Raw genomic sequence first — 24969 nt, 5'->3', positions numbered from 1 at the left:
CTATGACAATTCCTTACTTCATTGTCTTTTTGAAAAATGTTCAGAAATCTGTTCACAAAAAGTGCTATTTAAATATTGTACCCATTTTTTTTATCACGATGCCTGAAATCTGTTTTCTCGGCCATTGTTTTAAACTATTACAGTAAATATTATTACACATTGAAAGTGAACACAGGTGACTGACCCTGTTCCTCAGAATTTTAGAGATGAAGGGTTCTGTAGTCTGGCTTCCTCCACCAGTGGGAAAGCTGAGGCCCAGAGAAGGAGGAGGGCCTGTGGTCCGTTCTGTCGGTGTTACTATGGGCTGGTTCGTGCTGAGACCACAACGTTTCTCTGTCTCTCCTCGTGTTACAACAACGACGTCCCGAGCTACCCCCTGAAAAGCTGTGCACCCCAGCATCTGCGGCCTCCACCTTGTACACGGGTGTGCCCGTTTCCTCACTGACTACTGTGGAAGGGTGCAGCACCGGAGAGCCTTGAAGTTAATTTCTCAGGCCTGGAAACCAGGTGGATCTGTTCACAGGTGGCTCTGATGACCAGGTGGATTATCTGCCTGTTCCCAGCCTCACTTTCCTCATCTGTGAAGTGAGGGTACTAGTGTTCCCCACCTCTTAGGGGTGTTGTGAAGACCAAATGAGATAATGCATTCACAGCACTTTTTTTAGTCACAGGAGTGTAAGGAGCTCTACATAGTTGGTGATTGGCACAAATGATGTGCCAATGCTGTGCACAGCTTTCCCCTAAAACTCACAGAATTAACCCTTTCCATCCAAACATGATTACGTATCTCAATCTGTATGATTTTTAATAATTTTCATGTGGCTGAGTTTTGAAGGCTGTGATATTAAGTTCATGGGCGGAGATGGAGTGGTTAGGCTTCTTTGTTTACAGAGCAAAGGTGAGTTCTGCTTAAATTTTTAAATATCCTCACATTTCTTTCTTTAGGATGTTTTCAACGTGTATATTTTAAGACTCTTTTCTGTAGTCAGAGATGGTTCTACCCTTCAGAGTGGGTCAGCAGACTATACCCCACTGCCTGTTTCTGTTGATGAACATTTTATTGCATGAACTGCCCCCTTGGCTTGTGTGTTGTCCATGGCTGGGTACCCCCTACACAGACGGACTTGAGTGGTTCCGTTACAGTATGGCTCAAAAAGATGAAAATATTTACTCTTTGGGAATTCCCTGGCGGTCCAGTGGTTAGGACTTTCCCCTAACTGAGAACTGAGAACCCCCTTGGCTTTCACTGCTGAGGGTGCAGGTTCAATCCCTGGTCAGGGAACTGAGATCCCACAAGCTGCACGGCGCAACCAAATAAATAACATATTTACTCTTTGATCCCGAATTAAAAGGTTGGCAGCCCCCAGATTTAAAAAAAAGGTTTTTTTAATTAATTAATTTATTTTTGGCTGCATTGGTCTTCGTTGCTGTGTGCGGGCTTTCTCTAGTTGTGGCGAGCAGGGGCTACTCTTCCTTGCGGTGTGCAGGCTTTACATTGCGGTGGCTTCTCTTGTTGTGGAGCACGGACTCTAGGCGCACGGGCTTCAGTAGATGCGGCATGTGGGCTCAGTAGTTGTGACTTGCAGGCTCTAGAGCGCAGGCTCAGTAGTTGTGGCGCACGGGCTTAGTTGCTCCGCGGCACGTGGGATCTTCCCGGACAAGGGCTCAAACCCGTGTCGCCTGCATTGGCAGGTGGATTCTTAACCACTGCGCCACCAGGGAAGTCCCCAGATTAAATTTTTAATGGATAGAGGGAATTCCCTGGCAGTCCAGTGGTTAGGACTCAGGTCTTCCATTGCCAAGGGCCCAGGCTCAATCTCTGGTCAGGGAACTGAGACCCCACTAAGATCCCACAAGCTGCGCAGTGTGGCCAAAAAAAAAAAAAAAAAAAAAAAATTTAATGGGTAGAAGATCACCTACATTAGTATATATATGCAGATGCTCGATGTTTTCATTTCTAATAATGTAAATATTGGTAGATATATTCCAGATAAGTAAAGGCTTGTGGAGTCCTCAGTAATTTCTGAGAACGTAAAGGCGTCCTGAGAATAGCTGCCTCAGCATAGTGTTTCTCAGCCCTGATCAGACCCAGCATTCCATTTATATAAAAAAATATTTTATAATGCCCCGTTTACTAATCCTGAAATAAAATACATAGGTTATAAAATGACTTAATAATTTCAAGATACCAACACAGCCAAGAGACTGCGAACTGTACAAGAGAAATAAAAGTAACTTCTAATAGCATTATGCACACACCTGTATAAAATACTCGGGTATAATTACACTGGGAGGTGCGGTGGAGGAGCCAGGTGCCCACACCTGTGTGTGGTAGGCTCGCCCTGGATACAGCAGCTACACACGCAGACCCTGCAGCCACAACTGACTGTGGATCTCATTCGTCTTGATGATGTGATTTTCTAGAAGGGTGAAGAATCTTGGTAAAGTTCAAACGAAACAAAGTAAAATTGTCCATCAGTATTCACAGTAGTTGCTCTTCTGGAAAGTTCAGTGTCTGATAAACTATGCAAAATACCATTTGTGTTTGTATGTCAGACGGAGTTGGTTCTCGGTTCAGACTACGGGGCTCCTTGTTGTTGTTTTACCTGTGTAAGGTGGAGAAAGACCTGAACGTGGCACAGGCCCTGCTGTGCAGCCCCGCTGTCCCTCCCACCTGCCTGCCACCCTCAGTGCCGGGCCCTGCAGGCAGCAGGAGCGCCCTCTCGGTACCCTGGGCCCCCATCGGGGGCACTGCCATCCAGCTGAGGACCACGAGTGTAGGATGTGTTGGGTTTTCCTTTTTCTTCTTCCTCACTTGGGAGGCTTTCGACAAAAACTCCCCCAGCTCCATCGTTTGCTTCATGAAAATCCAAGTTTCTGTCTTCGAGGAGGAGATGCAATCAGCCTGCTAAACCTTGTACTTAATAGCAGGTGACACGTCTGGATACCTCAGCCCAGCTCAGCTCATTCGATCTTTGTGGCAGCCCTGTCCCCACCTCATTCTTGAAGGCACAGTGGGCAAGTTGCCCCGGCCCGGCAGTGGCCATTTCCTGGCCTGCCCTCTTGGCCGCCACGCTGAGTCCGTACTTGTAGAGAAGGAAAACAGAACTGTTAGCAGTACGTCCGTGCTCTCCGCAGCGGGTGGCTAACAGAGTTCCATTTTGTGGTATTCTTGGTGCAGTAGTTTCGTCTTCTGTAAGACATGTTTTCATATTTTTATCTGTTATCTTTATTCTGAAATGGAACCTTACAAGTGTTACCGTTTGCTACCCATGTAAGTATTTGAGCCACTGGAGGATGTTCTGTGGAGATTTTGCCGTCTTTGATCTTTCCTTTTGTAATTCCCCTTTTCTTTGGTGAGTCACAGTGTGCTTGTCATAGAGTAGCAGCACAGCACAGCAGACTCTGGAGGTGGGCAGTTCTGCCATTACCAGCTGTGCAGCCTGTTTGCATCACCTGACCTCTCTGAGCCTCTGTTTTATCCTCTGTAAAATGAGGTGATAATACTTCCTTGTACCATTGCTCTCAGACTTCTCAGATTGTACATACGACACCTAGCTCTACACGTAGGACACACTGAGTAAAAGTTTTGTATTTGGGGTTTTTTTTTGAGTAAAAGTTTTTTATTTTTGCCTGTGTTACTTAACCTGCCACCTCCAAAATGTAAGCCAGCAGACACAACTGTCCACCTGTCAGATAGCTGTGAATACTGTCCTAATTCCTGGGTCTGCACCCTCCCATACTTGGACTCCAGGAAGCCTTTGCCACACGACCATTGTAATGCATACATATTAACGCACACCTTTCAAACGGCTGTTGCCACTGAAATGTCAGAGGACAGAGATAGTCAGACATTTTTGCCTCTTCCTAACCACTTGTTCAAGTGAAACCTTTAAAAATATAAATCTGAAGAGTAGTCCCTAAGGGCTTCATGGAACAAAATTGCCACCCTAGCACACGAGCAAAGCCCGTGACTCCCCCTTCATGCCCTTCCCTCTTTCGGGGGTCTTGGGGGTCCGTCCTCACGTTTAGTTAAGTTTGGAGTAGACTGCACCCGGGGGCTGAAATGCGACAGGGCTAAAGGGGTGGGGGAGGCTTCCCACCCTCAGAGGCTTAACAGGCCCGCACAGCAGGGCGGGAGCAAGTGCAGGGGTAGCTGCAGTCCACGTGCTCGGAGGAGAGCAGGGGATATGCTTCTGTGTCAGGAGGGAGAGGGAGGGGTGACACGGGAGACCCGGGACAGGAGGCGGCACGCATTCCAGGCAGAGGGGGGTGACACTGCTTCGAGACTCAGACTCACTCAGAACTTAGCCAAAGTGAAGTGTGTGTTCATCCAGGACCACCTGTGTCCCCGGGAAAGCGACACAGGCACTTCCTCCCCTGGGCTCGCTGGGCCCCAAGTCTATTTCCTTCAAGTCTGGTCTTTATTCGCCTGGAGAGCCCTGAGTTTCCACTTTGTTAAATCCCTCAGGTTTAGGAGACTTTATTGACTTCATCTTCCGTTTCAGACTAGACCGTTCTTTTTGCTCTGAACTTTAAATTCACGTGTCAAACAATGAGGATTTTAGAGCTGGAAGTGACTTCGGGGCCCCTCCAAGTCAACCCAGTTCTTTAGATGAGGAAATGGGATCCGGCTGGTTCACCCACGTGCTCCCAGCCGGTGAGGAGCAGAAAGGAAAGCCTCCAGGTTTGCATTTCCGTGATGCTGAATGGTATTGAGCATCTTCTTATGTGCTTATTGGCCATTGGTGTATCTTCTTTGGGTCTACTCAGACCTTTTGCACACTGTTTACTTAGATTATTTGTCACTTTCTTGTTGAAGTTGTTAGAGTTCTTTCTATATTCTGGATATGAATCTTATCAGATAGATGATTTGCAGATACTTTCTTCCATTCACGGTTGTCTTTTCACTTCCTTGATGTTGTCATTTGCAACACAGAACTTCTAATTTTGATGCAGTCCAGTTTATCTTCTCTTTTCTTTTGTTGACAGAGCTTTCGGCGTCCTAAGAAACCGTGGCCTAACCCAGAGGGTCACAAAGATTTACTCCTGCGTTTTCTTCTAAGAGTTTTATCGTTTTAGCTCTCACGTTTGAGTTAATTTCTATGTATGTTGTGAGGAAGGGGGGGGGTCCAGCTTCATTTTTCGCATGTGGATATCCTGTTGTCCCAGCATTATTTGTTGAAAAGACCCCATGGAAACGTCTTCACACCCTTTATCATTCTTTCCAGCTAAGCTCTTATAGAAAATTATCTTTTTCTATTCTTTTTAATAAAATGCGGATTTACGAAAATAATCAGGATACTTATTCATGTGATGCTCTGTTGATCTGTTCACAGCCCAGCAGACCTGGTTATCCTAGTCCGAGGTCCAGCGAAGGGTTTCATCCCAGCCCACAGCACATGGTACAGACCAATCACTACCAGGTATACCGTTCATGACTGTCAAAAGATGTGTTATTTTATTCTTCAGCACATTTGGGGGTGGGGAAGGATACATTGTATATATTTATAAATTAAAACATTCATTTTTCTCATCGAACAAATAAATGATTCTCTCCCAAGCCCCACGTTTCCTTACCTTGTAAATAAGAACAGCTATGGGACATTTCCTGTAGGCCTTTTCAGCTTGAAATGCTCGTTTGATCCTTTCACGTCATTGGTGTCGTATAGGAAACTGCCTTAGATCATTTGAAATCTCTTTGTTGTGAAAATTCCTAGAAGTTCTCTGGCAGTGATATATCTCTTCTGACCAGAAATAGTCGCTGATACAGCATTTTATGTTTAGTAGAGTTTTTTTTTTTTTAGTAGAGTTTTTTATTAAAATATTTTCATTCAAATAAGGTGTGAGAACTACCTGTACATCTTATTTGAAAGTTTAGTAATTACATATTGTCAGTATGGGGTTTTGGTATGAATCAGTGCCTAGAGACCTAACAGATGCTTGGAAGCTTTGCTGAAGGGAATTTGGAATATGGATGTGGCTGTGCTTTATCTCATTTGAAAAGTAGCTGCCAGCCCTGGCTGCCCAGAACCAGCCTAATGAGTTAGGGAAACAGATACTGATGCCTTGTCTCTCTTTCTCTTGATGGAGGGAGAACCATGTAAAGAAATTCCTCTCACTTTCCTTCTGCCTTGAAATTTTTCTCCATGTCCAGCTCAATGTTTTTCTCTGCCTTTGAGATCATTGGTAGACTGTGAAGGCCTGCCTTCTGTCACCATCCACGCTGGTTCACTAGAGGACAAGCATTTGGGGGTCTTGTTTGTTCTTTGCTGGTGGAGTAGTAGTGAGTTGGGCAGGAAAGGGACTTGTAGAGAGATGGCTTAACCATGTTTATGGCCCATTGCTTTTACATCCGAGGATGGTCTGCTCTCAGCACTGTAATAAGTGTAGAATTCCAAAGTGAAGAATTTCTGGTTTCCTAGTGTCTGTTTGCACTAGCTGTCGACTGTGGCCATAACAGACCGCCTTTCTCGAGGCTGCAGTGGAGTCCATTTCCTCGCCTTTACCGGCTTCTAGAGGCACCTGCGTTCCTTGGCTCGTGGCCCGTTCCTCCACTTCAAAGCCCAAGTATCTCTCTGACTGTTCTTCAGTAGCCACACCCCCTTTCTCTCCCCTCTGCTTCCCTCTTGCATTTTTAGGGACGCTTATGATCACGTTGGGTCCACTCAGATCTTCCAGGTTAATCTCCCCACCTAATGATTCCTAATTGATAATCACATCTGCACAGTCCCTTTGGCATGTAAGCTACCATATTCACACAGGTCCCAGGGATTAGGGCGTGGACGAGCTTGAGGAGCCGTTATTCTGCTGCCACATTATTCTCTATAATCTCAGTTACTTCCTTTCACGTGGAAAGCAGAACTGTGCAGAAGTCGTACTGCGTCAGACCCTGACCTGGCCGCTTCACTCACCCGCAGGTCTCTGGCTACCCTGGCTCACATGGAATCACAGCCGTGGCTGGCAGCATCTACCCAGGTCAGGCATCTCTTTTGGACCAAACGGATTCGTGGAATCACAGACCACAGGAGATATCGATGTGGCAGCCCAACGTGGAGGTAAATTGGATGTTCTTGGGCTTTGCTTTGTTAACTGATGAGGCTGTGCCCAAGGTACAGGATTTCTAAATCCTGAGATGTGTCAATTTAGATGCCCTCATTCTAAGATCAGGTGCTCTCTGGGTCTGAGAATCTTCACTCAACGATGGAGAGATGCTGCCATCATTAGCCCATTCATTTGAAAAGCAGGGCCTACATGAGGCCAAGGAACAGACAGCCTCCAGCTCTGCGGACCGTGTGAATTTTTACTGAATTTTCTTGGTAAAACCAAGAACCACTCCTATAATATTAAAAATCATTTCTTTGAATCCAAGAACATCTGTAGTTGTCTGCTCTTAAGCTCTTTTCCTTGGAGTGCACGTGCTTTATACTCTGTACTATGCGTGTGTCGTATTTAATCCTCCTCCCATTATTTTACGTCCAGATTGTTTCCACTTTTTCGCTCTAACTAATGATGCATTCTCTGCCCCATATCTTGGATTACTTATTTAGAGTAGGTCCCTGCAAGTGAACCATCGTATGCGTTTTAAAGCTGTTTCACGCACGGTAACTTGTAACCCCCAGAAAAGTTGCTCCCGCCGGCAGAGTAGAAGAGACCCTACTTCCACCACGCTTGCTGTTTTGCTTAATTGTTTGGAAAGACACACAGAAAGAAAAGTAAGAGCCTCACACACAGACTTCTGAGAGTGGACCTTTTCACTCCTCCTCCAGGACTCTGCAACACTGGACCTGCGTGGCATCGGGCAGGTGTTGCCGACCCACCTGATGGAGGAGCGGCTGATCCGGCAGCAGCAGGAGATGGAAGAGGACCAGCGCTGGCTGGAGAAGGAGGAGAGGTTTCTGGTAACTGAGTCTCAGAAAGTCCTTGCACCCCTAAGCCTCTGGAGTTGGCTCTACTGCAGATGATGGCAAACCTCATCTGTTCCAAAGCAGGAGCCTTTGTTTTCCATCTGCTTCCTAAAACTTGCAATAGTGGGTCGTTCGCTTTTCTTGAATTACATTTTCCGGATAAATTTCTAGGAGGTCTATAGTAGAATCATGGGCTCAGATGTAGAACCGTTTCTGTGGTTTTGTGTTACTGCCACGTTTACACAGAAACGACTCCCACTGAAGTGTCAGCTTGCACATAAGACACTGCCTCTCGTTACTGCAGGCACATGACTAGACGGCCCGGGGGCCCCGGGCTTGCCTTCCTGGGCTCCTCTGGTTCGAGGTCTGAGAGACGCAGACCTCCTGCCACATGCCTCTGGGGTTGTGGGCAGCAAATGTCTTCCTGGGACAACTCTTGTCGACAGCCCCTCAGAAGTCCCTGGGGATAGAGGAGCGGTGACAGAGTGGCCTGTGTGTGTCACGTGGTCCTCAGCCTTAGGACCCCTCCCCTGTCACCCTGCGCAGTTACTTCAGCCTTCCTGAAGTAGCCTGAAGAGAAGAAGGCCTGGACGGAGCCAGGACTCAGAGTGCTTCCGCAAAGCCCGTACCTGGCTGGTCCAGAGCTGGTCCCTCACGCTTTGACCATAAACATCCCAAGACCACCTCTACGTCACCCTCTGTGCTGAGGGACCAGACACTGATGAGGGGATACAACGCTGTTCACGCATCTCTGGAAGTCCTACAGGCACAGAAACATTAAATCAACAACCAGTGGTTTTACGAGACAGCGGTTCATCACCTGTGATCCTGATTTCATTCTTTATACGGGGCTTTCTTTTTGAAAACTGTAGTTTCAAATTAAACAAAGCAAGCTGTGCACAAGTTCGGTGAGGCACGTTTTAACCTCCCGGGTGGCCGCTGCCCCCGCTGCAGGGGGGTGAGGGCCGTCTCGGCGCGAACGGGGGCCTGGGAGCAAGTCACACTAGGTGGAGGCGCTTTCTCTCCTTTCTGTTCTTTTTCTTCTAAAATGGAGCCTGCAGACATCACACACACCCCACACTCATTTAACTGCCGGACAGGACTAATGCGCACAGCCCTGTCGCAGCTTAATGGTTAAGATCGCACAAAGTGCTTACCACGTGTCGCTCACCATCCTACATATTCCTCATACAGAAAGTCATTCAGTCTTTATAACCACCCTGTGGGGAAGAGACAGGTCCAAAATATTTTATCCGAAACTCTTGAGGGTTCTGTGTGCTACACTATTTTTTTGCTTTAGGAAGTTAATGAAGGGAATCCCCTGGCGGTCCAGTGGTTAGGACTCAGCGCTTTCACTGCCGGGGACCAGATTCAATCCCTGGTCGGGGAACTAAGATCTCGTAAGCCTTGCAGTGCGGCCAAAAAAAAAAAGAAAGAAAGAAAATTAATGAAATATGACGCACATGCTGTATATTATATAAGTATTCCAATAGCATACAGAGTTAAAAGCACTAACGCTCTTACAGCAAAACACAGGTGTTCACATTACCAGGTGTAAAGACAGCCCTCACATCAGGTCAGGTCAGGTTTTGCCACAAAATTAGTTTCCTTCAAGCTTAAAAAAAACAAACAAACTTACCAGTCTTTTAGTACATTTTAGATTTTGGAAACGAGGATAAAGGACAGTGTACCTATCCTTTATTACCCTCGTGTTAGAGATGAGGAAATTGCCCGAGACCACTGGGTAGCGTTGGCCGAGCCGGGGTCTTCGGTGCCCGCCACTCTGCCAGCTGGAGTGCCCGGCTGCACACGGCTCAGCACCCCCACGGACTAGTGCTCCTCTGCACGTGCATTTACTGTAACGTATACGAAATATCGCTGGGCGCTGTGAACCATTCACTTTTGAACAAAAGTTTCATCATATCAAAATTCTAAATTATTTAAATCAAAGCGTATCTTGAGATTATAAGGCAAGCGGCAAAAATTGGTTATTATTATTTACTATACTAATCTGAGCAAATCTATTTGGATATTATATCAGTTCCAAGAATACAGCTGCTGTTCCCTAGCCCTACATTTTAACCTTTTGTCTAGATAGCCTACTTTCCCGCATTGATTTGTATTTTAAAAAGGCAGTGTTACAGACTCTTCAAACTCGAGTTAGTATACGTAAATACCAGTGTCTGGTGTATGATCGCCCTGAGAGTGGAGGAGGCCGCGGCCGTGAGCTGCTCTGACAGAGCGCAGCCGGCGGCGAGAGCAGGAGGGGGGCCTGGGGGTGCCACTCGGGGTCGGGATGATGTTGGCGCCCAGGCCTCGAGATAGATTGGAATTTGCAGGGCAGACAGGCTCAGGAAGTGTGCTCATGCCTTGGGAAGAGCTTGCTGGTGGGGAAGGTGATCGGCCCAGGCCCAGGCTCCATCTTCCCAGCGATGTCAGGTACTCTGAATCAGAAACTGCCGGCTCATCAGCCGTAGGGGTTGTCCCTTTTAATTGAGATAATTTACATACAGTGGACTGCGCAGGTCTTAAGCGTACAGTTTGGTGAGTTTTGATAAATACATTAAGTCCATATAACCCATTCTCCATACGTGTGACATTTCTGTCACTCCAGATGGCTTCCATGCCACGTTGAAAATCCACTAATGAAGTCGTATAATGAACTCCCCCCGGGGAGTCCAGTCAGTGCTGTGTCCTGTGACAGCCTCAGTGTACCTGTCTCCTCAGCCTGGGACATTTCCATTTGTTCCTGATCCCTTTTATTTCTCCCATGTAACTTTATAATTTTCTCTAAGTCCGTATCTTCCCTTATTAAATTACTGCCCATTCATTTAGAGCTTCCCGTCACTGATAATGGTATCTCATTTTCATTGAACTTTTTAGTTGTTATTTCCGTATATGCATATGCAGTTGATTTTTAGGAAATTATCTTGTATGTAACAATATTTATCACATGAAATTTTTCTGACTGATTCCCTTGGATTTTTTCTATTCATGCACGGTTATCACTTTTTAAAAAACATTTTCTTTCTTCATTTTCAGTTATGTATCTCATATTGCCCCTGAAGCATCTCTTGCCAACTTTGTATTAAACAGGTTCTTGCCTGCTTTTATTTTTTTATTTTTATTTTTTTAAACCCCACATTTGTTTATTTATTTATTTTTGGCTGTGTTGGGTCTTCGTTTCTGTGCGAGGGCTTTCTCTAGTTGTGGCAAGCGGGGGCCACTCTTCATTGCAGTGCGCGGGCTTCTCACTATCGCGGCCTCTCTTGTTGTGGAGCACAGGCTCCAGACGCTCAGGCTCAGCAGTTGTGGCTCACGGGCCTAGTTGCTCCGCGGCATGTGGGATCTTCCCAGACCAGGGCTCGAATCCCTGTCCCCTGCATTAGCAGGCGGACTCTCAACCACTGCGCCACCAGGGAAGCCCATCCTGCTTTTATTTTTAAAGATAATGTCCGTAATAGTTTTCTCCATTAAGTATAATGCTGGCTCTCTATTTTTAAAATAACCTTTTTAAAGCTTTTAAAAGGCTTAACGTGATGAATTACATGAAGCATTTTGCTTGGTTTTATGCTGGACCCTCATTCCAGAGAGAAGTCCCCACTAAGTCGTGGTTGATGATCCTTTGAAGGTCCTGGTGTCTTTTGTTTGTGATGTTTTATTAGAATTTCCTATCAATCTTCATAAACAAGAGTGAGTTATTATTGTCATTGTTAATGGTTTCAAGATCAGAACAGTGTTGATGTCCTCAGTCGAATAATCCCTGCCCCATCTGCGTTGGCCGTTGGTCAGGCAGCCGGTATAGGTGGGGGGCTGAGAGCAAGTGAGCCGTCAGGACGGGCCCGGCCTCGGTGTGAGCAACTGGGTGAGCGAGCCACAGCGCCGCTGCCAGGGGAGGGAAGGTGAGGAGGTGAGGGCAAGTAAATGTCAAGGCTGGGGCGTCGTACATGGCATCTCTGAGATCCTGTCCCCTCCAAGCTGTGTTTCGTGCCGCAGCCGCGGTGACATTTCTACACCTCGGGTCTGATCCTGGCCTTCTCTGACTTAAAACCTCCCAGTGGCCGCCACAGGATGACCACCTGGGGCCCTCCATCCTTCCTGTCCTTGAGACGCAGCCCCTGTAGGTCAGCCCTGGTTGTGACAGAGCGGACGGAGCGCAGGGGAGGCCCAGCATGCAGGGCCATCAGGGCAGGCTGAGCAGCTGAAGAACATGCCAGGTTGAGGGCACACCGAGTGCAGGAGCCTAGGCTCTGGGGTCAGCTAGGGGAGGCTTCAAAATCCTAGTTACCGCGGCCCTACGTGAGTTGTTTAACCTCTCTATGCTGCGATTTGTTAATCTGTAAGATAATTATAATTTCCTCTGTAGAATGCAAGAATGCTTTTCTGTAGGGTTGAGTGGAGGATTAAATGTATAACGCATAGACAGTGGAAGGGATAAGGAATACACCATTAATTTTTCCAAGGGCTTTTAATCTCTCGTTCAGTTTGTTCTCTGTAGCAGGCAGGAGCGCTGCATTGATGAGAATCTAGAATCCTAGATCGTACACATCGCCCAGAGTACCTGCAGGCGGCTCCCAACCCGAGCTGAGTGTCATAGATGGGGTGAGAGATTTGAGCCAGTGTCGAAGGGGTTCTGCAAAGGAGCGTCGCTGGTATCACGCAGGAGCTGGACACCCTTTCACTGGATTTATTTGTTATCAGTGAACCTTAATTCGTTGTTTGTCTTTTGGGGGTTTTTTTCCCCCTTAATTCATTTTTGCTGTTGTTAGGGCTCCCTTAGGAGCCCTGGCTGTGTCTGACCGCCGTGTTTCCCCGAGGAGGCAGAAGCTGCATGCAGGACATGGAGCCCTTTAGGCCCAGGTGCTTCCCAGTGCAGGCTTCTCAAGCTGTCAGTGAAGGAGGACCCGTTTCTATTTTTTTTTCCTAAACCACCGTAGACCTGATACTCTAGTGAAATAAAATAAGAAGCAGTTACTAGAAAAAGGAAATTTTTAAAAAGGTGTACAGACTTTTATTATGAGCTCCAACAGACCTAAAAATTACTATTTCGGATTGCTCTAGAAATTTCTAAAGATGCTCATCCTCTGTTTCTGTCTCATCACGACCTGGTAACAGCAAGTCATTCCTGACCCGCCCTGGTCCTCGGACTGTGCTGGGAGCAGCCCTGCCGCTCCCTTCCGTGAGGTCAGCTTGTACCCGGGTGGAAGAGTCATGTTCTTACTGGAAAAATTAAAGTTGCTTTGTCAGTAGCGATTCCCAGATTTTTTCTGACAGATCAGAATCGATAGCTGTTTATTGAAGCCTCCTGTTTTAGGACTTACATCATTGTATGAGGCTACTTTTTATCCAGCACTTTGGAGAGTCGAGTGGAGCATCCCTCCATCAGCACACATAAGGCAGGCTCTTGCCCTGGGGCACACAGCTGTGACCTACAGCGCAGGGTCTTTGTGGTGTCCCCACCCACTTCTGTGATCTCAGTGCAGCCCGAGTGGTTTCTGAGTTGCCTCTGTGCCTGTGAATCCACAGCCGTAAAAGCTCTCTTGCAAACTGGCCAGAGAGAGAGCTGGCAGCCTTGACTAGAACCTCAGTCCATTGAGAGGACTTTCTTTCCTATTGGCTGCTGCTTAAAGAGAGAGTAACTGTGTTACTTGTTTATTTTTATTGCCATGCACACAGTCATTTTCTAATGCAGGGCTGTGCTGAAGATAGGATTTTAATTTTAAAATGAGAAAGTTTTGAGTATATAAAGCCTGCTTTGTGTCCTGAGAAAGGAAATGAATGTTTGAGCTGTTTTCCCTCTCGCAGCAGAGCCAGTCAGCAGGAATGAAAGGTGAACATCAAGATGGGGTCAGAGAGTCCAAGACGGGGACTCTGCTCTCAGCCAGGCCACATCCCTCCCATGTGTATTCCACAGTCCAGATTTGAAGACAATGTGTAGTGCAAGGGGAAAGGACTTTGAGTTGAAAGCCTTAGGTTTGAAGTTTTCTAGAGTGATAGCAACATGGGACTAGAGATCAAGCCTGAACGGTTGGTTACTGTGTCCCCAAAACCGGAAGCGGCACCTTCAGCCCCCATCTGTTGCCTAAGAGAAGGGAATACGCATGCCCACACGGAAAAGAACTGGAGATAACCCACCTGCCCGTTAACAGCAGAACGGATGCAACAAGGGCATGTTGCACAACAGTAAGAACGAACAAACTGCTACACACAACCACAGGGCTGAATCTTAGACACCGTGTTCACAAAAGATGTCAGACACACAAGAGTGCTTCTTACGGGACCCATTTGTATGAAGTTCAGAAACAGTCGTCTGGGCTGGAAGTCAGAGGAGGGGTCCCTTTGGCGAACTGAGCCTGCGGGTTATCTGCTGTGTGTCTTGATTGGGGTGGCGTGTTAGGCAGGGGTACTGACCTTTACACTTAAGAACTGTGGGCTGTGTTGTATACAAGTTATACCTGAATTTGAAAAAAAGAAAGAAAATGCATACCTGATGGGGAAAAGAATCAAATAGGCCCAGACATTCTTTATGTCTATTATCCATTTCTGTAAGATTTTAGATAGAAATTGCCTTTGCCTCCTTTCTGTCTTTAGTATTACTATCTTCAGATCCAGAATATTTTGTTTTGAAGTGTAATTGACTTAGAATATTGTATTAGTTTCAGGTGTACAACACAGGGATTCAGTATTTTTATATATTACAGAATGATCATCAGTGTAGGTCTGGTTACATCTGTCACCGTACGAAGTTATTACAGTATTAGCCAATCCATTTCCCACACTGTACATTACATCTCATTGACCCATTTATTTTATAACTGGAAGTTTGTCCCTCTTAATCTCCCTCACCTATTTCACTCATCCCGCCCACCCCTCCCCTCTGGCAACCACCTGTTCTCTGTATCTGTGAGTCCGTTTCTGTTCTGTTTGTTCATTTGGTTTTGGGGAGGTTATTTGTTTTTTGTTTTTTTAGATTCTACATATAAGTGAAATCATACAGTATTTGTCTTTCTCCGATTGACTGACTTCACTTTGCATGATACCCTCTGTGTTGTTGCAAATGGCAAGATTTCATTCTTTTTTACGGCCGACTAATATTCCATTGTGTGTATATGTACCACATCTTCTTTATCCATTCCTCTATAAGTGGGAAGTTAGGTTGCTTCCATATCTTGGCTATGGTAAATAATGCTGCAGTGAACGTAGGGGTGCATATATCTTTTCAAAGCAGTTTTTTGGTTTTCTTCAGAAAAATACCTGGAACTAGAATTACTGGATTATATGATAGTTCTATTTTTTTTTTTAATTTATTTATTTTTTTGCAGTACGCGGGCCTGTCACTGTTGTGGCCTCTCCTGTTGCAGAGCACAGGCTCTGGACGCACAGGCTCAGTGGCCATAGCTCACGGGCCTAGCCGCTCCGCGGCACGTGGGATCTTCCTGGACCGGGGCACGAACCTGTGTCCCCTGCGTCGGCAGGTGGACTCTCAACCACAGCGCCACCAGGGAAGCCCCTGTTTGTTCGTTTTAATACTTTTTTTTTAAAAGGAAACTTTATTACTTTTATTTATTTATTTTTTTGGCTGCATTGGGTCTTCGTTGTTGCGCGGGCTTTCTCTAGTTGAGGCAAGCGGGAGCTATTCTTCCTTGCAGTGCGCAGGCTCACTGTGGTAGCTTCTCTTGTTGCGGAGCATGGGCTCCAGGCACTCAGGCTTCAGTAGTTGTGACACGTGCGCTCAGTAGTTGTGGCTCATGGGCTCTAGAGCGCAGGCTCAGTAGTTGTGCCACGTGGGCTTAGTTGCTCCGTGGGGATCTTCCTGGACCAGGGCTCAAACCCGTGTCCTCTGCATTGGCAGGCGGATTCTTAACCACTGTGCCACCAGGGAATTCCTTTCATAATTTGTATATTTCTAGTTATGGTCTTTTCTTTTTTGATTAGAGAAGTCCCTTTAACATTTCTTGTAAAGCCAGTTTTGTGGTGCTGAACTCTTTTACGTAACTTTTGCTTGTCTGTTAAACTCTTTATCTCTCCTTCAAAGCTGAATGATAGCCTTGCTGGGTAGAGTATTCTTGGTTGTAGGTGTTTTCCTTTCATTATTTGGAATGTATGGTTCCACTCCTGGCCTCTGCAAAGTTTCTGTTGAAAAGTCAACTGATAGTCTTATGGCAGTTCTCTTGTACATAACAAGTTGCTTCTCTCTTACTGGTTTTAAGATTCTCTCTTTATCTTTAGTTTTTGCCATTTTATTTATGTATCTAGTGTGGACCTCTTTGGGTTCATCTTGTTTGGGATTCTCTGTACTTCGACTTGGATGTCTCTTTCCCTTCCCATGTTAGGGAAGTTTTCAGCTATGGTATTTTTCAAATAAGGTCTCCACCCCTTTCTCTTTTCTCCTTTTGGGACCCCTATAATTTGAATGTTAGTATGCTTGATGTTGTCCCAGAGGTCTCAAACTATCCTCTTTTTTTTTTCTTTTTTCTGTTTATCTTGGATGATTTCCACCGCTCTGCCTTCCAGTTCACTGATCCATTCCCCATTCCTCTGTATCCAGTCTACTGTTGATTCCTTCTAGTGTATTTTTTCAGTTATTGTATTTTTCAGCTCTGTTGGGTGCTTCTTTGTATTTTCTAACTCTTTGTTAAACTCTCACTGTGTTCACCCATTCTTCTCGCAAGTTTGTTGACCGTCTTTATGATCATTACCTTGCACTCTTTCTTCCGTAGATTGCATATCTCCACTTTGCTTAGTTCTTCTTCTGGGGTTTTGTCTTATTCTTTTATTTGGAATTCCTCTGTCTCCTCATTTTGCCTAATTGTCTGTGTTTATCTCTGTGTATTAGGAAGGGTCAGTTACATTTTTTCAATCTTTGAGAAGTGGCCTTATGTAAGAGACATCCTGTGGAATGCAGCAGCACCCTCCCCTTTGGTCACCAGAGCTGTATGCTTTTGTCCCATGTGTGGGTTGTGTGGGTCCTTCTGCTGTGGCTGGGCCAGCTACCGTGGGCAGCTGGTAGGTGAGGCTGGCCCAGCCCTGTTGGCTGCCTGGCCCTGCCTTGTCCAGTGGCTGCCAGCCTGCTGATAAGAGGGGCTGGGTACTGGGGCAGCTGGTTGTGGGTCCCAGAGGGCTAGAGATCTAGAATATTCTGTAAGGGGAAAACAGGAGAATTTAGCTTCACCCAGTAGCAGAAACAATAATAGAATCTCTTCTTTTTGACAGGCTGTCTTTGGCTAGATCGCTCTTTAGTTCCCAGCATGACACTTTTATGCAGACAGGCTCTGTCGACTATATGAGGAAAACGCTTAAATATTTCTATTCATGGAACACAAGTGGACTTTACATAGATAGGCCTCCTTTAAGATAGAAACGCTGGGGCTTCCCTGGTGGCGCCGTGGTTGAGAGGCCGCCTGCTGATGCAGGGGACACGGGTTCGTGCCCCGGTCCAGGAAGATCCCACATGCCGCAGAGCGGCTGGGCCCGTGAGCCATGGCCGCTGAGCCTGCGCGTCCGGAGCCTGTGCTCCGCAGCGGGAGAGGCCACAACAGTGAGAGGCCCGTGTACCGCAAAAAAAAAAAAAAAAAAAAAAGATTGAAACTCTGTCTTTGGAAAAGTATATCATTGGGGAGTTGTTGTGCATAAAGAAAAATAAGCCATTTCATGTATTTTATATGAAAGTAAAAATAGATAATTCATGTAAATACATGAAACCCAGCACCTTACTCTATAAGCAAACAATATATGAACAGCTTTTGTTTAAGTAAAAACGTAAATAAAATATTTTCCGCACATAGAAGATACTAAATATTTGTTGCCTGATTGAATCCAGCTCGTGTCGCCTGTAGCAACCGGTTCTGCCTTTCTAAGCTTCACGTTCCTCCTCTGTAAAATCTTTTCTCCTTTGCATTTTTATTAATGCATTCCTTCAGCACATATTTACTAACCATCTCGTATGTGCACATTTCTGTGCCAAGCACTTACTTAATCCTTATAATAACTGTGTGGGTGAGGAAATGGGTTAGGAGAGGTGAACCTTGTCCAAGGCAGCTTAGCATCTGTGAGACAAAACAGAGACGTTCTACTACTTAAGGAAGGGGGAGGGGCATTTTGTTTATTGATTGACTGCAAGTTCTAAGTGAAGTCCAGCAGCGCTGGGGCAAGTCCATCGCGGACCAAGGCAGGACCAGCGTGGCGGCTGATACGCTCAATTTCTCAGATGTTTAAACCCTGTGACTCAGTAATTCAGTTCTTAGAAATCTGTCCCCAGGAACTAATCAGGAATTTAGTCAAAGATTTGTGTACAAAGATGTTTACCCACAGCCTACTTATACAGTTGAAATTTTGAAAATGGCCCAAATGTTCAACAAACAGCAGGATAACTGTTTATTCTACTTGACACGTACATGGCAGTGACTCAGTATTTTGCCAATATTAACTCGTTTAATCCTGACAAGGATTGGGGTAGTGCATGGCAGGTGCTGTTATTGCCCCATCTTAGAGATGAAGAAGTTGAGGCCTGGGTCACACAGCTGGCAAGGGCGGAGGCTGACCTGAACCCCGATGGCTACTGCCAGAGCCCAGGCTGTTTCCACCTTTCTCTGTGTGTGACAACATTCATGCTCTGGAATATTATACAGTATTCTAACGTTCTTACCAATTTCCACTGTATAATATTATATGAAGGTTATGGAATTATATGACATGGTTTCACTTTTGAAAACACACATTTAAAAGAAAGAGACGAAGCTCGTTTCTCCATCAACACCCCCGACAGGTGCTTGCGGTTGGTGTCCTCAGCATTGGGCCCTCCTCAGGTGTAGAAAGTACGACGAATCAGATGTCAAGACGTTCTTTGCCTAACAAGGAAGTTGTGACTGCCTGATCTCTGCCAAATAGAGGGTCTGTAAGATACAGCAGACTGGCAGAGTCTAAGAGATGAGCGGTCAGCCAGCGTGCCTGGCGGGGGCAGGGGGCAGGAGTCGGTGTGGCTTCCTGGGGACTCCGTGAAATCCATGCCATCGTGGGGCAGGCTGGGGCCGCCTCACAGCATTGCTTTCACGAGGAGAAAACCTACCAAGCTCCACACCTTGACAGCATGTGGCCTACTTTGTTAATCTTATGTTAGTGAAATGCATTTACTCTTACTTATATGAAGTCAAGATTCCTGTTTGGTTTCTGTATTCTGGATGCAGTGCCGGGGGAAAACTTGTCACTGGACCATTTGCTGCTTTGGCAAGACAGCCAAGTACATATAAGCCTTAACGTGCCAGGAAGCGGGCATTGGTGCCTCCTCCTGGGGTGGGGATTTTCTAGGTGAAGAAAACTCGCTTTGCTGCTAGGAGGAGAGGTGGAGTGCACACCTTCATGTGTCATATGGGGTCAGGGCACAGGTGCCAGTCCTGTTAGCTATACACATGTGCGGAGAAAGGGGCTTTGCTGGGGCAGCTGACCTGGGCTTGTCACCACTGGGCTTTGAGAATTTTGTGAAACTGGGGAACTTTTAACTCTTCTTGTTCAGAGGACAATTGTGTTACAAAAGGAAGAAACTTAGTACAGAAATATGTCAGTGATTTTCAAACCAAGAATGAAACTGTTCGGTTTGCTTTCATTTCTCTAGAAACCTGACGTGCGGCTCTCTCGAGGCAGCATCGACAGGGAGGATGGAGGTCCTCAGGGCCCGGTAAGCAGCCGCCCACGTTCTCATCAGGATCTGGACCACTTTGTGTCCTGGGATATCCAAGCTTGCTAGCATTTGTCATATGGAACACAATAATTCATTCTATAACTAAAATCAACGTTTTAGCCAAGATTATTAAAACTTACAGTACGCAGCCCAACATGCGTGTTTAGGTAGAAAAATTTCTACCCCATTACTAATACACTCTTTTCAATAGTAAGCTGAACTCTCTGTGTCCTAAAGAAATACGTACACAAATTGTTGCTACAGCAAGTTGTCATCTGCTAAATTTTTATACTCTTGTTTCGTGTTTTATGAAAGTTTCCACAGTCAGTCACAGAAAACTTGTTCAAGCACGATTTTTTTCTGCTGAGTGTTGTGGGGGGAAATGACTGAAATTCTCTTTAAAGACCTAGCTTATTATCATTATTCCAAATATATTTAAAGCCCACTAGAAATATTCCCTGGTCTTCAGGGGAGAGTATTTTAAATTGTTATGATTTCCGTTAGCAGATATCTGGTTAAAATAAATGCAGATTTCTTTAAAACTTAAAGAAATCCCCAGTAAAAAGGGGAAACGTGCACTTGCTGGGTAACGGACTTAGGGAGATAACTCTCCATCCACCCTAATAAGGTTTATGAGTAGAAATAAACCATTTCATTTCTAGACACACGTGGATACACATACATACACACATTAGACTGTGTCGTCATCCAGCTCCGAGATGCATAGTTTTCCCTAGTCTGTGCTCTAAAATCCAGCTCCGCCTAATATCTGGTCCCTAGAAGACGTGTTCAGTTGCCAGCATGTGAAGGTTTGGCATTTCCCATAAGACATGCTGGCACAATGGGCTCTACAGACAGAATATTAGGCATTCCTTAGTCCACAAGTGCAAAATCACACTGTTCCCCGGTTAACATCTCCACATGCAGTGCTCACTCTTTATATTGGAAAGATGACATGTAGCTGAAAGCATTCCCTCTAAGATCAGGAACAAGACAAGGATGCTGACTCCCATCACTTTTATTCAACATAGTATTGGAAGTCCTAGCCACAGCAGTCAGACAAGAAAAAGAAAGAAAAGGAATCCAAATTGGAAAGGAAGAAGTAAAACTGTCACCGTTTGCAGATGACATGATACTTACATAGAAAATTCTAAAAATGCCACCAGAAAACTACTAGAGCTCATCAGTGAATTCGGTAAAGTTACAAGATACAAAATTAATATACAGAAATCTGTTACATATCTGTAGATTAAGAATGAACTATTGTTCATTGTTTCCTGTTAAGGAAACAATCCCATTTACCATCACATCAAAAAGAATAAAATACCTAGGATTAAACCTACCTAAAGAAGTAGAAGCCCTGTTCTTGGAAAAGTAGAAGACACTGATGAAATAAATTGAAGAGGACACAAATGGATGGAAAGATATACTGTGTTCTTGGATCGGAAGCAGTAACGTTGTTAAAATGACCATACTACCCAAGGCAATCTACAGATTCAGTGCACTCCCTATCAAAATACTAATACCATGTTTTACAAAACTAGAACAAATAATTTTAAAATATGTATGAAAACACAAAAGAACCCAAATAGCCACAACAATCTTGAGAAAGAAGAACAGAGCTGAAAGAATCACTCTCCCTGACCTCAGACTATACTACAAAGCTATAGTAATCAAAACAGTAAGGTACTGGCACAAAAACAGACATATAGATCAATGGAACAGAATAGAGAGCCTGGAAATAAACCCACGCACTTATGATCAATTAAGGTATGACAGAGGAGGCAAGAATATACAATGGAGAAAAGACAGTCTCTTCAGTAAGTGGTGCTGGGACAACTGGATAGCTACACGTAAAGAATGAAATTAGAACATTCTCCAACACCATATGCAAAAATAAACTGAAAATGGATTAAAGACTTTAAGATCGGAAACAAAAGGAAACAAAAAAATTTCTAAAGTTTTTAAAGATTTTTAAGAGACCTAAATATAACACCAGAAACCATACAACTCTTAGAGGAAAACATAGGCAGAACACTCTTTGACATAAACCATAGCAATATTTTTTTGATCTGTCTCCTAAAGCAAAGGAAATAAAAGCAAATATAAAGAAATGGGACCAAATTAAACTTAAAAGCTTTTGCACAGCAAAGGAAACCATTGACAAAATGAAAGACAACCTACTGAATGGGAGAAAATATTTGCAGGTGATATGACCGATATGGGGTTAATATACAAAATATATAAACAGCTCATACAACTCAATGTCAGAAAAAACAAAGCAACCCAATTAAGAAATGGACAGAAGACCTGAATAGACATTTTTCCAAAGAGGAAATACAGATGGCCAACAGACACATGAAAAGATGCTCAACATGGCTAATCATCAGAGAAATGCAAATCAAAAGCCCAGTAAGATATCACCTCAGACTGGTCAGAATGGCCATTATCGAAAAGAACACAAATAACAAATGTTGGTGAGGATGTGGAGAAAGGGGAACCCTTGTACACTGATGGGAATGTAAATTGGTGAAGCCACTGTGGAAAACAGTATGGAGGTCTCAAAAAACTAAAAATAGAACTACCATATGATTTAGCAATCCCACTCCTGGGCATATATCCGAAAAAAACCAGAAACATTAATTTGAAAAGATACATGCACTCCAGTGTTCATAGCAGCATTATTTATAATTGCCAAGGTATGGAAACAACCCAAGTTCATCAACAGATGAATGGATAAAGAAGCTGTGGTGTATATATACAATGGAATACTACTTAGCCATAAAAAATGAAGTTTTGTCATTTGCAGCAACATGGATGGACTTGGAGGGTATTGTGCTAAGTGAATAAGTCAGAAAACAAATATTGTATAGTATCACTTACAAACTACTGCATATAACGAAAAGACTCAGATATAGAGGACAAACTAGTGGTTAACAGTGGAGAGGGGCAATACAAGGGTAGGAGAGTAAGAGGTATAAACTATTTTGTATAAAATCAGCTACAGTGGGAATTCCCTGGCGATGCAGTGGTTAGAACTTGGCGCTTTCACTGCTAGGGCCCGGGTTCAATTCCTCATCAGGAAACTAAGATCCCGCCAGTCGCACGGTGCAGCCAAAAAAAATCAGCCGCAAGGACGTATTGTAGAACACAGTGAATATAGCCAATATTTTATAATAACTACAAATGGAGCATAACCTTTAAAAATTGTGAATCACTATACTGTACACCTGTAACTTACAGTGTGCATCAAGACTTCTTTTTTTTGTTTTTTTTTTGCGATACACGGGCCTCTCACTGTTGTGGCCTCTCCCGTTGCGGAGCACAGGCTCCGGACGCGCAGGCTCAGCTGCCATGGCTCACGGGCCCAGCCACTCCGCGGCATGTGGGATCTTCCCAGACCGGGGTGCGAACCAGTGTGCCCTGCATCGGCAGGCAGACTCTCAACCACTGCGCCACCAGGGAAGCCCAAGACTTCTTCAGTTAATAAAATGATAACGTATTGAGCAGTTGGTCCCAAATTGTTAAGAGGAAAGAGTGAGAATAAGCATGAAAGTAAACCCTATTCAAGGAACCAGCTATTTATAACATCACTAATAGGAACATTTTTTAGAAAAGGAAAATCCTGTTACAAGATGTGGCATGTAGAAGGTACCCAGAACGTATGTGGAGTGAATGAATGAATGAATGAATGATGAGACGGAAGGATTATTGAGAAACACTTTGTGAAACAGACGACGCATGACGGGGCCGCTTGTGATCTCATAGTACTTGCCACACACCAGGCCTGGGTGACAGTAGGAGCGCTTAGTCCTGATGGAGCAGGTGCTGCGCTGGGTGCTTCCCTCCTGTCACCTCATAAGTCCTCAGCACTCCTGTCAGGTCAGGCGCCGTGCCATCCACACGCCACAAATGAGTCAACTGAGGCTCGTAGGAAACTTGCCCAAGGTCACTGGTCCCCATGCCGGACGCCGGACAGGGCACTCAGAGCGTGACCAGGCGCCAGCCTGCTCTGCAGGCCTCTCCCCTCCAGGGTCTGGGTTAAGCTGTGGGGCTCATAACACACACTGACGGTTGCTGGCTCTTCTGCTTCTGTGCTTTGCTAAGATAACTGTATGGTTTGGCCCACTTCTCCAAGTGCTCCAACTTAACACTTTTGAAAATGGGCCCCAGTTTCAGGGAGAAGCGTTTGGCTGGAAAGCAGTGTAGACTGTCAGTAGGTCTGGGCTAGTTAATAGACACTAGTCACTGCCTCATGGAAATTGATCCTGTCTGTGTGCATAAAAAGTAAAAATAAAAACTATTTAGATTTTCAAAATAATATTCAAGTTGGCAGCATGTTCATTTTGTGACAACTCCCCCATAGGGGGTAAGTGTTACTAGCCTCCGTGTTCAAATGGGAAAACCAAAGCCTCAAACCGGTGAGTGAGTCACTCCTCCAAGGCCAGCACTGCACACGCAGCAGAACCAGAGCCCGGCCCGTCCCACTGCCCAGCCCATCAGCCTCTGCGCACAGGGACATACATAACATCTGTTGAACTGATCCAGAAAGTTCTGAGAATAGGATTTTCTAATTATCGCACTTTCTTGTTCCCTGAGTATCAGGAAATTCTTTAAGTCTTTTTACTGCTGGTCAGTGAGCACAACACAGCACAGCCACAGCCTGTCTCTTTGCAAGGTTTTGGCCCACTTCCCACTGTGTCAAGGAAGCCTGTTCCTCACACCTTCCTGCTCAGAGGGTTTTTCTAGTCTTTAAAATCGGGAGCGTTCAGTGGCCTGGTGGAGGCAGCCGTGATCCTGGGCAAGGAGCAGTTGTGACTGTGCGCTGTCTCATGGTCCTTTATTTTAAAGAAGTGGATGTCTACTCAGTAAAAGTAAAGCACCTTGAAGTATATGTGTTTCAGCCAGTTTATTGTTTTAAAATAAGCAAGGGAAGTCCCTCCTTTCAAAAGTAGGATACTTCTTTTCATTCAGTCAGCCTAGGATAAGTGGCTCTCATCATAGCTGCAGGCGTGGCACCCTAGACTAGGGCTGGTCCTATGTGAACCTGCCTTTTTCCCTGTGCCTGGGCTGGTTTGGCTTCCTGGCTTGGCCTGTGGCTGGTCCAGAACGGATGGAGGTGTCACACCAGGTTCTTCAGGTGAGAGTGACAACGTAGACATCCCAGTGCTCGGAAGCCTCTTCTCGTTGTCATTGTCCCTGATGGCACTCCTTCTTGTAATCAGAGAAGGAGGGGGTGGGGGAGAGTTTCCGGACACAGGACAGATTTCACACCCATGAAGTTGAACTGGAGACCTCCATGGGCATAATTTCTTTAAAGAAAATTTGAAATTGGTGTGACCACCCCTGACTGTGTTCCAATCGTGATTCCTCCTATGGCAGCCCTTA

The 24969-nt window shown here is 45.2% G+C and overlaps 1 protein-coding gene across 21 annotated transcripts in view; it reads left to right on the top strand.

Moving 5' to 3' along the window:
- The window catches only part of PTK2 (protein tyrosine kinase 2), a 253726-nt gene that overhangs the window by 216869 nt on the left and 11888 nt on the right, over positions 1-24969 (top strand). For 19 of the 21 annotated variants that reach the window (XM_027077987.1, XM_027077989.1, XM_027077982.1 and 16 more), the window contains 4 exons: positions 5340-5426; positions 6921-7058; positions 7770-7901; positions 19516-19578. In XM_027077987.1, the coding sequence (XP_026933788.1) occupies positions 5340-5426; positions 6921-7058; positions 7770-7901; positions 19516-19578 (420 nt within the window). Of the gene's footprint in view, positions 1-5339; positions 5427-6920; positions 7059-7149; positions 7367-7769; positions 7902-8453; positions 8811-19515; positions 19579-24969 lie in introns of those variants that run through there. The other 2 variants (XM_027077990.1, XM_027077991.1) reach the window with 2 other exon arrangements.

This window comes from Aethalodelphis obliquidens, unplaced genomic scaffold (genome assembly GCF_003676395.1).
Source record: "Aethalodelphis obliquidens isolate GAN/ISIS:26980383/991018 unplaced genomic scaffold, ASM367639v1 scaffold41, whole genome shotgun sequence".
Classification (NCBI taxonomy): domain Eukaryota; kingdom Metazoa; phylum Chordata; class Mammalia; order Artiodactyla; family Delphinidae; genus Aethalodelphis; species Aethalodelphis obliquidens.
The sequence above is the reverse complement of the archived record's forward strand: the minus strand, read 5'-3'. Positions and strand labels throughout refer to the sequence as shown.